Source organism: Oncorhynchus tshawytscha, linkage group LG14, assembly GCF_018296145.1.
Source record: "Oncorhynchus tshawytscha isolate Ot180627B linkage group LG14, Otsh_v2.0, whole genome shotgun sequence".
NCBI lineage: Eukaryota > Metazoa > Chordata > Actinopteri > Salmoniformes > Salmonidae > Oncorhynchus > Oncorhynchus tshawytscha.
In genome coordinates, this window is record NC_056442.1 from 26,531,803 (window position 1) to 26,547,097 (window position 15,295).

Here is a 15,295-nt window from a genome sequence, read left to right on the forward strand (position 1 = left end):
CGAATAGATATGTGAAAAACACCATGTGGATTGATTCTAAACAACGTTTGCCATGTTTCTGTCGATATTATGGAGCTAATTTGGAAAAAAGTTTGGCGTTGTAAGTGACTGCATTTTCCGGTATTTTTCTTAGCCAAACGTGATGAACAAAACGGAGCTATTTCGTCTACACAAATAATCTTTTTGGGAAAAAATGAACATTTGCTATCTAACTAAGAGTCTCGTCATTGAAAACATCCAAAGTTCTTCAAAGGTAAATGATTTTATTTGAATTCTTGTTTTTGTGAAAATGTTGCCTGCTGAATGCTAGGTTTAATGCTATGCTAGGCTATCAATACTCTTACACAAATGCTTGTGTAGCTTTGGTTGAAAAGCATATTTTGAAAATCTGAGATGACAGTGTTGTTAACAAAAGGCTAAGCTTGTGTTTGAATATATTTATTTCATTTGCGATTTTCATGAATAGGAAACGTTGCGTTATGGTAATGAGCTTGAGGCTATGATTACGCTCCCGGATACGGGATTGCTCGACGCTAGAGGTTAAAAATCAATACGCAGAAGTATATATTCTTAAACCTGCATATTTAGAAATCCAGGTTAGCAGGCAATATTAACCAGGTAAAATTGTGTCAGTGTATATGCAACAGTTTGGGCTGCCTATTTTGCCAGAATTTTACGTAATTATGACATAACATTGAAGGTTGTGCAATGTAACAGCAATATTTAGACTTATGGATGCCACCCGTTAAATAAAACCCAGAACGGTTCCGTATTTCACTGAAAGAATAAACGCCTTGTTTTCGAGATGATAGTTTCCGGATTCTACTATTTTAATGACCCAAGGCTCGTATTTCTGTGTGTTATCATGTTATAACTAAGTCTATGATTTTATAGAGCAGTCTGACTGAGCGATGGTAGGCACCAGCAGGCTCGTAAGCATTCATTCAAACAGCATTTTCGTGCGTTTGCCAGCAGCTGTTTGACTTCAAGCCTATCAACTCCCGAGATTAGGCTTGTGTAACCGATGTGAAATGGCTAGCTAGTTAGCAGGGTGCACACTAATAGCGTTTCAAACATCACTCACTCTGAGACTTGGAGTGGTTGTTCCCCTTGCTCTGCAAGAGCCACAGCTTTTGTGGAGCGATGGGTAACGCTGCTTCGAGGGTGGCTGTTGTCGTTGTGTTCCCTGGTTCGAGCCCAGGTAGAAGCGAGGAGAGGGACAGAACCTATACTGTTACACTGGCAACACTAAAGTGCCAATAAGAACAGCCAATAGTCAAAGGTTAATGAAATACAAATTGTATAGAGAGAAATAGTCCTATAATAACTACAACCTAAAACTTCTTACCTGAGAATATTGAAGACTCATGTTAAAAGGAACCACCAGCTTTCATATGTTCTCATGTTCTGAGCAAGGAACTTTCTTCTCCAACACTTTGTTTTTGCATGATTTAAATCAAATTGAACATGTTTCATTATTTATTTGGGGCTAAAATGATTTTATTGAAGTATTATATTAAGTTAAAATAAAGTGTTCATTCAGTAGTTGTAATTGTCATTATTACAAATAAATAAAATAAGCATTATTATTACGTTTTTTTTTTTTTTTTTTTTTTAAATCAGCCGATTAAATCGGTATCGGCATTTTGCTCCTCCAATAATCGGTATCGTGTTGAAAAATCAGAATCGGTCGACCTCTGGTACACACTTAGACCGGGTGGAGGGGGTGGGGGTTAAGAGTATTTGATTCAATGAGCCCGTCTCAGATTGGGGGGGGTCAGTCAATCAGAGTCAGTAGGCCTGGGGTGCTAAGCCAGGGGGTACCACCATACATGCAGGTGGGGGATATCACAAGGCCTAGTCCATAAAGAGCATGGTATTAGAGCAATGCCAAAGACTTAGATGTGTACAGCTCAGAGAGACTGATCAAGATCATACCAACAACAATTAAAAGAAGAGTGGTACCGTGTGGCAAACAAGCACAGCATGAAATCTATGACAAGTATCCAACGGATTACACTGCGACCACAGAACACCACACACTGTTCTTCTCATGGGTGGTGTGAACGCTTGCACACTGAGGCGTTTATTCACACATCTGTCTGTCTGGGGCTACGCTGCTGCAGGTCGTTAGGCTTTCCAGTACACTGCTGCAGTGGAGGGCCCCTGTACAGAGTGCTCTTTGTTAAAATCGCTCTTGTTTAAGAATGCCTTTGGGGGCTTTGATTCGATTTGTCCAAGAGATTGTCTGGTGCACTTCCCTGGCCTGCACGGCTCTGAGGAAGGAGAACAGATGCAGGCAGTTGGGTGATTCCCCAGCGAGTGTAGGAGAGGAAGGATTCACTGGGGGGGAAACATATCTAAAAAGAACCGTCCCTTTTTCAGGACCCTGTCTTTCAAAGATAATTCATAAAAATCCAAATAACTTCACATCTTCATTGTAAAGGGTTTAAAACACCGTTTCCCATGCTTGTTCAATGAACCATAAACAATTAATGAACATGCACCTGTGGAACGGTCATTAAGACACTAACAGCTTACAGACGGTAGGCAATTAAGGTCACAGTTATGAAAACTTATGGCACTAAAGAGGCCTTTCTACTGACTCTGAAAAACACCAAAAGAAAGATGCCCAGGGTCCCTGCTCATCTGCGTGAATGTGCCTTAGGGATTCTACAAGAAGGCATGAGGACTGCAGACGTGGCCAGGGCAATAAATTGCAATGTCCGTACTGTGAGAAGCCTAAGACAGCACTACAGGGAGACAGGACGGACAGCTGATCGTCGTCGCAGTGGCAGAACACGTCTAACAACATCTGAACATCACACCTGTAGTAAAAAGGTACAGGACGGCAACAACTGCCCGAGTTACACCAGGAACGCACAATTCCTCCATCAGTGCTCAGACTCTCAGCCTATTGGGGACAGAGGCTGGACTGAGGGCTTGTAGGCCTGTTGTAAGGCAGGTCCTCACCAGACATCACCGGTAACAACGTCACTGATGGGCATAAACCGACCGTCGCTGGACCAGACGGGACTGGCAAAAAAGTCATCTTCACTGACGAGTTCGCAGTTGCACACCAGGGGAGATGGCCAGATTCGCGTTTATCGCCGAAGGAATGAGCGTTGCACCGAGGCCTTGTACTCTGGAGCGGGATCAATTTGGAGGTGGAGGGACCATCATGGTCTGGGGCGGTGTGTCACAGCATCATCGGACTGAGCTTGTTGTCATTGCAGGCAATCTCAACGCTGTGTGTTACAGGGAAGACATCCTCCCTCATTCGGTACCCTGCGTGATTTCCTGCAAGACAGGAATGTCAGTGTTTTGCCATGGCCAGCGAAGACACCGGATCTCAATCCCATTGAGCATGTCTGGGACCTGGTGGATCGGAGTGTGAGGGCTAGGGCCATTCCCCCCAGAAATGTCTGGGAACTTGCAGGTGCCTTGGTGGAAGAGTAACATCTCACAGCAAGAACTGGCAAATCTAGTGCAGTCCATGAGGAGGAGATGCACTGCAGTACTTAATGCAGTTGGTGGCCACACCAGATACTGACTGTTACTTTTGATTTTGACCCCCCCTTTGTTCAGGGACACATTAATCCATTTCTGTTAGTCAAACTGAACAAGTTCCACAGACGTGTAGGTCTCTGTTAGAGGTCGACCGATTATGATTTTTCACCGCTGATACCGATTATTGGAGGACCAAAAAAAAGCCGATACCGATTAAATCGGACAATCTTTTTTATTTATTTGGAATAATGACAATTACAACAATACTGAATGAACACTTATTTTAACTTAACCTTTTAGGAATAGGGGGCAGCATTTTCACTTTGGATGAATTGCGTGCCCATAGTGAACTGCCTCCTACTCTGTCCCAGATACTAATATATGCATATTATTATTACTATTGGATAGAAAACACTGAAGTTTCTAAAAACAGTTTGAATTAAGTCTGAGCATAACAGAACTCATAGGGCAGGCAAACTTCCAAACAGGAAGTGGAAATTCTGGGGCTGGTTGATTTAACTAATCGCCTATTCACATCCAAATAAGATATGGATCTGTTCGCACTTCCTACACCTTCCACTAGATGTCAACAGTCAGTAGAACGTGGAATGAAGCCTCTAGTGTGATGTGGGACCGGATGGCAGCTATTTGAGTCACTGGTCTGGCAGAATGCCAGTTCCTGGTTACGCACAGTAGTCATTATATCGCCTTGCGTTCCATTACTCTGTAGACAAAAACAAATAACCCGGTTGGAACGTTATTGGATATTTATGATAATAACATCCTGAAGATTGATTCTCTACTTAGTTTGACCAGTTTATTCGACCTGGAATATAACTTTTTGAAGTTTTCATCCGAGTTCGCCTGGACCAGCGCCAGCTTTTGGACATGTGAACTAAACATGCTAGCAAAGGTAGCTAATTGGACAATAGTAATGGACATTATGGAACAAAACAACGATTTATTGCGGAACTAGGATTATTTGCACTGCATTCTGATGAAGGATCAAAAGGTAAGGGAATATTTGTGATGTAATTTCGTATTTCTGTTGACTCCAACATGGAGGATAAATACACTGCTCAAAAAAATAAAAGGGAACACTTAAACACAATGTAACTCCTAGTCAATCACACTTCTGTGAAATCAAACTGTCCACTTAGGAAGCAACACTGATTGACAATAAATCTCACATGCTGTTGTGCAAATGGAATAGACAACAGGTGGAAATGATAGGCAATTAGCAAGACACCCCTAATAAATGGAGTGGTTCTGCAGGTGATAACCACAGACCACTTCTCAGTTCCTATGCTTCCTGGCTGATGTTTTGGTCACTTTTGAATGCTGGCGGTGCTTTCACTCGTGGTAGCATGAGACGGAGTCTACAACCCACACAAGTGGCTCAGGTAGTGCAGCTCATCCAGGATGGCACATCAATGCGAGCTGTGGCAAGAAGGTTTGCGGTGTCTGTCAGCGTAGTGTCCAGAGCATGGAGGCGCAACCAGGAGACAGGCCAGTACATCAGGAGACGTGGAGGAGGCCGTAGGAGGGCAACACAGCAGCAGGACCGCTACCTCCGCCTTTGTGCAAGGAGGAGCAGGAGGAGCACGGCAAAATGACCTCCAGCAGGCCACAAATGTGCATGTGTCTGCTCAAACGGTCAGAAACAGACTCCATGAGGGTGGTATGAGGGCCCGACGTCCACAGGTGGGGGTTGTGCTTACAGCCCAACACCGTGCAGGACGTTTGGCATTTGCCAGAGAACACCAAGATTGGCAAATTCGCCACTGGCGCCCTGTGCTCTTCACAGATGAAAGCAGGTTCACACTGAGCACATGTGACAGACGTGACAGTCTGGAGACGCCGTGGAGAACGTTCTGCTGCCTGCAACATCCTCCAGCATGACCGGTTTGGTGGTGGGTCAGCAATGGTGTGGGGTGGCATTTCTTTGGGGGGCCGCACAGCCCTCCATGTGCTCGCCAGAGGTAGCCTGACTGCCATTAGGTACCGAGATTAGATCCTCAGACCCCTTGTGAGACCATATGCTGGTGCGGTTGGCCCTGGGTTCCTCCTAATGCAAGACAATGCTAGACCTCATGTGGCTGGAGTGTCAGCAGTTCCTGCAAGAGGAAGGCATTGATGCTATGGACTGGCCCGCCCGTTCCTCAGACCTGAATCCAATTGAGCACATCTGGGACATCATGTCTCGCTCCATCCACCAACGCCACGTTGCACCACAGACTGTCCAGTAGTTGGCGGATGCTTTAGTCCAGGTCTGGGAGGAGATCCCTCAGGAGACCATCCGCCACCTCATCAGGAGCATGCCCAGGCGTTGTAGGGAGGTCATACAGGCATGTGGAGGCCACACACACTACTGAGCCTCTTTGACTTGTTTTAAGGACATTACATCAAAGTTGTATCAGCCTGTAGTGTAGTTTTCCACTTTAATTTTGAGTGTGACTCCAAATCCAGACCTCCATGGGTTGATAAATTTGATTTCCATTGATAATTTTTGTGTGATTTTGTTGTCAGCACATTCAACTATGTAAAGAAAAAAGTATTTAATAAGAATATTTCATTCATTCAGATCTAGGATGTGTTATTTTAGTGTTCCCTTTATTTTTTGGAGCAGTGTATATACTTCTGTATTGATTTTAAGAAAGGCATTGATGTTTATGGTTAGGTACACCTTGGAGCAACGAGTCCTTTTTTGTGAATGCGCACCGCATCGATTATATGCAACGCAGGACACGCTAGATAAACTAGTAATATCAACCATGTGTAGTTAACTAGTGATCATGATTGATTGATTGTTTTTTTATAAGATAAGTTTAATGCTAGCTAGCAACTTACCTTGTCTTACTGCATTCCCGTAACAGGTAGGCTCCTCATACAGTGCAATGAGAGGCAGGTGGTTAGAGTGTTGGACTAGTTAACTGTAAGGTTGCAAGATTGAATCCTCGAGCTGACATGGTAAAAATCTGTCGTTCTGCCCTTGAACAAGGCAGTTAACCCACCGTTCCTAGGCAGTCATTGAAAATAAGAAATTGTTCTTAACTGACTTGCTTAGTTAAAAAGGTGTAAAAGATTTTTTAAAATAAACGGCCAAATCGGTGTCTAAAAATACCGATTTCCGATTCTTATTAAAACTTGAAATTGGTTCTAATTAATCAGCCATTCCGATTAATCAGTCGACCTCTAGTCTCTGTTGTTGAGTCTTATGTTCATACAAATATTTACACAAGTTTGCTGAAAAGAAACGCAGTTGACAGTGAGAGGACGTTTCTTTTTTTGCTGCGTTTATGATGCACACCCTGGGCCTGCTGTGATAGGGCCCTCTGTCAGCTGGCCGGTGACACACAGGCAAAGGCAGGTCACACTACAGACAGAGATAGACAAAAACCACCCAAAGTTCTTTCCTCATCTCTCACCCTGCAGGTTAGCCACTAAGAGGCCTGGTTAAGGGGTGGGGACACCTCAAGGGCAATCCTCCTCCTCTGGTGAACAACAATCATCACTCTCTATTAGCTCCCACTCTGTTCTGTCTCACGCTGTGCTTAGGACTCCAAATCTCTCCTACCATGTGGAACTGAAAGACAGAGATCTGAATCTGAGGGCTACTTCTACAACTGGAGTTGAATAAGGAAGCAACAGAAAACCACAGAAGCCACAGCCTTCCTTCCCCTTTCCTGCTACTCCCTTGAGATGGACTCTAGTAGGAGTCACATACTGGGCTGAACTAGGACAAACAAGCCCATTGGACTGGGTGAGTTTAAATGGGAGCATCTACAGCACGAGAAGAGCCAGTAGTCTTGTCACTTCCTACTAGAGTTGGTGATGGCTGTGCCCAAAGTAGCATGAACACCCTTTGTTTTGCGTTGATTCAACGTTCAAGTTAAAGGACAACCTTTATGAGTCTAGTAGATTAACTGTCCGGCATATCTGTGTTTTTCTGGTCTTTATACGGTTGTCTGTGTGCTAACAACAGTCTCTGAGGAGCTGCCTTTGTGTTGCAACACACTCTGAAAAAAAGCCAGGCATTTCTCTCCCTCCCTGATGATCTGCCAGTCCGCCCCTGTAAATGCCTGACTAGAAAGAGCGCCTCCCACATGTGGACCCGACCACATGGCCAAAATGTTAAACTGCACTGGTTTTGTGATGAAGTCGAAATCCAACCGGCTGCTGGCCAAAAAATAAAAATATATAGCCTAAATACTAAAAATAAGCCTGTGTATTTCCGTGGGCCGCGCACTAATCCTCTTACAAACAGTCTTTTGTCTGGGCCCTGTACACTTAAGAGTCTTTCAGTGGCGCTGCAGACATTATATGCAAACAATGGGCCAAGGAGAGGGAAAGTGTTGCTGTGGCTGGTTCTCTCTGTGCCCTCTCTGACTGGGTGCAGGGTGAAACCTCAAACTGAAAGACGGCGACATGACTCTGGGTTGGCCTAGTAGCTGCTGGGTCGCGCTGTAATATTTAAAATCGCACTTGCCATGCATGCAACCACCTGGGGCTCAGAGTCAGACAAACACTGTGTGTTGGTGGGTTTCTGCACTTTTCCAAGGGCTGGGGGCAATTAACAACATCCCAACATGCTTAGTTTCAAGACCCCCCCTCACACTGTGCCCCACTTACCAGAGTCTTTAATAATAAAACGAGAAGCCACAATAGAAATGAGGGCCTCAGAGAAAAAACGGTTCAAAGAGCTGCTTCTCTCTATGACCTCCCCTTATGGCTACAGGGTAGGAGGAGCCTACCACTAATCATACAGAGATAACAGTATGTGTTTATGTGTACCGTTGACTGGCAGCTAAGCCTGTTCACTCAAAGCTGTTTTGTTTGGTTGTTAACACACACACACACACACACACACACACACACACCTGCTAGGAGCGCCACCAGTGGTTCATCAGATCAAACCACATCCATCCAGACCACCCGGTCCCGACACAAACCCTGCTGAGCGATGGTTAAACCAATCAAACCTGAAGTTTATAAGCCAACCCTCTGCATCACTTCTGTCCAAACAGATCTGAGAAGTAGCTCGTTGGGACTACCCTTGAGTTACCCTTGAGCAGTGTTCTCCACAGCTATGGAAAGCCACTGACCAAAAGGATTAACCAATACGGTGTGTCTCTGGCCATGTCTTCCTGATCCTCCTTAGCCCTTCCACCAGAGCCATGTTCTTATTAAGTCCCTTGATCCAGCTGCCTCTCTTCCAGCTGGGATACGGGTGAGATCATGTCAAGGGGCAGCCTGCTACCAGAGTTTGACGCAACTCAGACACCAAGTCATGCGGTTAAACAAACACTAGATACATTAAAAACTTTATTTTTTATTTTACCTTTATTTAACCAGGCAAGTCAGTTAAGAACAAATTCTTATTTTCAATGACGGCCTAGGAACAGTGGGTTAACTGCCTGTTCAGGGGTAGAACGACAGATTTGTACCTTGTCAGCTCGGGGGTTTGAACTTGCAACCTTCCGGTTACTAGCCCAACGCTCTAACCACTAGGCTACACTGCCACCCCAATGACAAGTTGGAGGATGGAGTCAGTGGTAGAAATATTTAAAATTGCGAGTCAACTTTTAAAAGGGCGTGGCCCAAGGCAGATCTTTACCAAATGGTATAGCAGTGGACTGTAACTGCATGAACTATATCACTAATGTGGCACTTTGGATAGAGCCGTCCATTGATAGCATGCCCCAGGAGTGATGACCCAGTCAAAGATCACCTTTAAAAAGTAACTGGTCTCTGGTTCATTGTGAATTCAGGTAGACTGCGTAGCTGTAGTAGGCATTCTACCAGACGAAATGTCAAGGCTAAACTGTGGCGGAGCCTTTCCAATAGCAGAGATGAAAGCCTTCAGCTTCCTGTAACAGTTGACTCATACAAATACACAGCACGTGTCTCTGAAGCAACATCTTAATGTAAAGTACAAAGTAGTCTCTCTGCACATCTGCTCCCAGTAACAGAGTCTCCCTGTGTCCTGACACTGACTGGATATGATATGAAATCTCAGAACCAGCCTTTTATCCAGTCTTTCCTGGAGGGGCTACAGTGGATTTATGGGACAGATGTTGTGTAGGGTTCAGGCCAGTGTTAACTTCCAGCACAGATTGGGGACATCTACTGCTGCAGTGGTGGTGCCACTTGGCAAGACCAGTAACATGGGTCAATTGACAGAGATACAAATGCTATCAAGTCAAACCTGGCAGGCTGCACTAGAGGATGGTATTTCAAGTGTTTGACTTTGGTCAAGCTGAGGACACAATGAGTGTTGTGGTAGAGTTAGCTAGACAAACGCACAGGTGACTAAAAGCCACTGTTGGCGACTGCCATTTCTCACTAAAGCAAGATAGTTTTCTGTAGTTCGGGTTAAAAGCATCTCATAGTGCAGGGCTAGGCAACCCAGGTCCTGGAGTGGCACAGGCACTTCATGTTTTGATTTAACCGACCTGGAAGATCAGGTGTGAATAATTTAGGCAATCACTGAACTGACCAATTAGCTCAGTTGGTCAGGTGTGGTGCCTGTGGCACTCCAGGAACAGGGTTGTCTGCCCCTGTCATAGTATGTATGGGTTATATAGCAAGCTAACTTAGCCCACTCCTGCATTAGAATACATACAAATAAAATGCCTAGATCGGCATCTATTTACATTACAATTGAATTAGAGTCTCAGACAAGGCCATTATTAGACAGTGGATTGCAGTAGTGGTGCTTTTAATAGCAGCAGATAGTCTTGTCCTCTAGGCCTGCTAAAAGCCCTGCTGAGCAGCACTGTGGTCTGGCTCCCCTGTGTCACTAAGCTTGGCTTTCTCACGGGTACAGACTAAATAATGACTGGTCCACCACTGCCAAAAATACTCCCTGCATAGAGGCCTTGGTGAGGCTTTTATCAGAATAGACATATGCCAGACACACATCACATCACTGACTGACAAAAAAAGGGACCAAAAAAAAATGGTCATGCAATTACTTTGCACAAACCAATCTACTAGTGTTGACTGGCTAAATTGCCAGAACATGCAACAGGAGGGAACATTGTTTATTTAAACGGAACAGTGTTTATCACCAACCCATGGCGAAACCCCACAGTCATTACTCTGCTATGTGGAAGAAATAACTTCTCTCCTAAAGCCCCTTCCCACTCCCCATAATAATGCAGCCATCCCCTTCTTCACAGACCACACCCAAACACACATTCCTTTCTCCCAATTGCCTACAAGCCCCCAAAAGCACAGGGCCTGGTCCAATAAGCACAGACATATCTACACACAAACAAGCAGTGCTTCAAGTTGGTGTACACAAACACTGTCTCACATGTACAGACAGAAACCACAGACTCAAGTAGGAGAGCTGCACATTGCAGATATTTGACTCCTGGCTCTAAACAATCCAAAATGAGATTTGGGGGTTGATATCTATAGCCGAACAGTGGCATGTTGGCACCAGCTCAGAAGACAATCTCCCAACAGAAACAGAGTTTTAGTACTACTGATAAGGAGGCTACACAAGAAGTACAAGTCAATAACATGAGCCACACCATCATAGCGTGTGTGTTGCGACTCAATTTCAAAAGACCCCATCTATGGCTTCTAGCATGTGAAGGCATTATGAACCTCTCCTCACTCCCCTAAAATGTAGCCCCATAAACAGGGGAGGGGAGGAGAAACGAAACAGACCAGAGAGAATGGCTGACACAGAACAACACAAATAGCCCCCAAACCCCAACCACTTTAAAAACGGGAGCACCTAAAGATGGTAGGACGACGCCCCTTGCCAAGCCCTCAATATGTGGCCACACAACTTCCCTGCCTGCCCTGGAGGACTTTCCCAGCGCGCCACATTGTCCACATCTGCAATCCTGCAAAAAAACTACGTATTTTTCATTCGGGGGGGGTACGTAAAAAAATAAAATAAAATAAAAAACAGAACCCCCAGCTATAATGGGCCACAAATGGAATGTTTCCCCTGCATGCTCTTGCTGTGGGAGAAAGAGAATAAAGAGGGAGGTGAGGGAGAGCGGTTACATTCCATTCTGCTCTGTCCCCTCGCCACCTGGTCATTTTACATTCAGCTGATTTCAGACCAGGGTCAGCAGTAACTGCTCTCAAAAAAAACAATAGAAACTCAGGTGTAGTTTCGCTATGGGCGGAGATAGGAATATCCACACTCACAGTTGAGTCTTTCCTGCTTATCCCTTCATCAGCCCCAGTCACACAAACACACACTCGACAAAGGAGAAACAACCGGTTTCTTTTAACATGGATATCAAATCAGCCACTCCCACTGGTCCAGCGCTTAGTGCCCCAATTCCTTAAACACACCATGGCCACTTGTGAGAAACCAAAGCAGCCAGCCCTGAACTAACTGAGTCTGCCAGTCAAATGAATAGCTTGGGGAAGTGGGAGAGAATGGAAGAAACTTAGAACACTGCCCATCTTGGCTGTGTGGTAATCTATGCAAGTCAGGGCACTGTGGCAAGGGTGAGTCTGGTCAGGAGAGAAAGAGCATTTCTCTTTGTGGGGCTGAGTTGTAACAGACCGTCAACAATCACAGTAATGCAAACAGACAGGTACTTTGATAGTGCAGTGTATATAGGGAAATGAGGAGCAGTAAAAATTCCCACTGATCTTAAATATACGTTAAACTGAATGTGAGACGAGACCATATCCAAACAGTGTACGAAAAAGTTTGGCCATCACATCAGACTGACAGTGGTTGAGTTTGGGGTGGCTTTTACCCTTTGCACATATTTGGTGGCTGAATGTCCTTTGCTTTGAAGTAGGTTGGCTAACTGACATCCCGATACATTTGCATGGACACCGATTCCAACATTGCCCTGCTAGTATTGAAATTAAAACAGAAAGAATGGCCTCCAACAAAATTTGTCTTGGCGTGTGGCTGATTTTTGGCATTAGGTTGGACTTAATTACATGTTTCTCAAGCTGAAATGAAGCTCTCTGAAGTGTATTACATTTTAACCAGTGTTTTAAACTGGACTAGACTGAGCAGGATGACATTTTGGTGTTGGAAAAAACCCTTTAGGTAGAATAACACAGTGGCATGTTGGATGTCCACTTGGAGTCTGATTTCCACATACATACAGTAGGCCTAAATACATAGGCTACAATAAGTACAGAATCACTGGTGGGAGGCATGTATTAACTTCATGCAATAACTGGCACAGCAGTGGTGAAAATGCCACAGGAATTTGCCCATGGTTCCCCCTCCGACTTTTCTGTAATAAATGTCCTGGCTATGAATGTCACGCCTCCCCAATAATCTATAAAAGCTATACATCCTTCGGTAACTGGTGTTATTTTTTTAGGAAAGAAGCCCCTATTGCCTGCGTTTGAAGGCCATCCGAGTCATTTGTTCTTCATTGATTATTTTTCTTCCTGTGAGGAAATGTTGGTCTCCCTTCCTTTATAGGCAAACCTATTTAGAGGATCGACATCCAGAGAGGGTAAAGCTGAACGCATGGTTAGGCTAAATCAATTAGTTGAATGAATAATGCTGAGAGTTAAAACGCTGAGTAATGGTGGGCTGTAATATAATACTCTGGGTGACGTCACTCCACTAAAAAGGCAAATCATTTTCACAACGAGGTGTAGCACGACAGACCCTCAATCATTCCAGACTGTTAAGCAACATTGCCTCAAATTATCCTCACTCCACATTTCCAAGGTTTGATCATAGTTACAAGCGCGCGAGCATTAAAAGGATTAAGACGAGTCTAAAAACCTTTGAAATATTTTCAGCTGGAAATATTTTATTTTCAACTGCGACAGAAAGTAGATTCCCCAAAAAAAACAAGAGAGCACAGCAGTGTTTTATCTGCTTCGACCCAGAACATCTTAACACTTTCAGGACACAATTTCTTATACTATTTTTTGACTTACATCGAAATTATGCCTATGGTCATCTTGAAAAATGGCAGAAATGTCGACTGGAAAATAAACCAGGCTAACATAAGCGGCAGAACTAGATGTAGTACAATGTTTCATTCCAATAAAAAAAAAACTATCGCTGTCCTCGGTCGCTTGAGAAAATACAGGTTGCTGTCGTAATGACGCATGTGGAAAGAGTTTATTAGCCCATTTCTTGTTTGACATATACCATATGGACACAGGAAAGTTCGTTACATTGAGTCGGTATAAAATCGTGTTTTATAGATGCAGCGGCTAGGCAATCAGGGCCCAAATTCAGTCCCCGACCTCTCCCTTCCATTTTACCTTTCTTTGCTGTTTCTCCCAGGCCGGGTCCAGCAGCAGGTCCCGGTCCCAATCATTTTCTTGTTCTCTTGGGTCCATGTAAACGGCTGGTCCTCCAGACGATGCTTGATTATTAGAAGCGTGATAATCTACCATAGTCAGATAGCTAATAACCTACCGGTATATCTAAGACTCTCGAACGAGAAATTGGGAATGTGACCCAGTTGCGGAAACTCTTTGCTTTCAACGTTCCGTCAGGAATATCCGGTCTATACACTGCCAATACTGGCTAAAAGAATGCTTAATCTCCACCCGAGGAGAGAATGGTGTGGTCGAAAGCAAATAGCCGCTCCTACAAAACTAGAGAAGGTTGCCAGGCCCAAATAGCTCATGAATATTCAGTCTTCTGCTTATTATTCATGAGCTGTTGAGATCCTTCCCCCCAAAAGGCTGAGAGCACATAATTTAGTAGTAGACTATAGCCTACTAAAAGTAATGTTCTAAAAAGCCTGATATGCCTGATATGTAGCCGAATGTCTTTGTAAAGTAACCTAAATCATAGCAGATTGAAGTCTTTGCATGTTGCTAAATATATAATTGAAACATTGTATCAACATTTAGATGCAACTTATCCTGGCCCCTTGAAACGATACAATGTTGAAATAAATTTTAAAAAATGCACAAATGGATTTGTAGCCAGTATAGACAGATTTATGAACTGTAACATTTTGAGCGCAATACTAGAATAGTTCTGATAACTACTACTTCTATAATATCCATAGAATATTGAAGTAACTGTCCAGTGAAAATGTCCCTTTCAAAAGTTAATATTATGTTAACTCATATCCAAATAATGTTGTTGACTCATCTAAAACTAATGTGGCCAAAGCATAAATTGGAGAAAAACACTTCAAAAATCCCACCTCAAACTTGTATCTCCAGTTGTATCTCATTCTGTTGGGGTACGCCCACTCCATTCCAACACAGAAAAGCTGCTTTTTAACATGCTTAATAACAAAAACTATTGAAAGGAAACTATTTCACTCATAGAAATCTGGACAGTTACTTTAAACACAAACTACACACTACACAGCAGTATATATTCGTCTAAATATATGACTCTGCACAGGGACACTTTCAGGATGCAACCTTTTGGAACGTTCAGATAGAAATACACTATGTTGAACAAACATGCCTCTCTTACATGTAAAATATGGAATCGCATGAGCTTTATTCGTGGCATTTCTATCTACAACATTCTACAATGCTTCTTCTTGCAAGACACAAATCAGACGGAGCCTATAACAAGACCACCCATTTTATGTAATATTAATGAGGACATGCTACACCATTAATCATTTAGCCAGTGAGCCCATTGGTGTTGTTACCCACCTCAGATTTTTGTTGTCCCTTCATGGAGAGCCTATGCCACCTCACTGGTGCCCAAATCAATAGTCCTACATGCAGGTGCATCAAAACCAAAACCGTATGAAATTCCCTTCGGCCTATCATTTTGTTTGAAAGCTTGTCGTGTGTAAAGTGGTTTATATTTACCATTCAAATTTGA

General features: G+C 43.8%; 1 protein-coding gene across 7 annotated transcripts in view; it reads right to left on the reverse strand.

The window, feature by feature from the left end:
- actn4 (actinin, alpha 4) overlaps nt 1-14,079 on the reverse strand; it is a 48,692-nt gene extending 34,613 nt beyond the window's left edge. For 4 of the 7 annotated variants that reach the window (XM_024444766.2, XM_024444765.2, XM_042297241.1 and 1 more), the window contains exon 1: nt 13,750-14,078. In XM_024444766.2, the coding sequence (XP_024300534.1) occupies nt 13,750-13,884 (135 nt within the window). In that variant the 5' untranslated portion in view covers nt 13,885-14,078. Of the gene's footprint in view, nt 1-13,749 lie in introns of all 7 variants that reach the window. The other 3 variants (XM_042297240.1, XM_042297239.1, XM_042297243.1) reach the window with 2 other exon arrangements.
- Between the last annotated feature and the right edge of the window lie 1,216 nt (nt 14,080-15,295).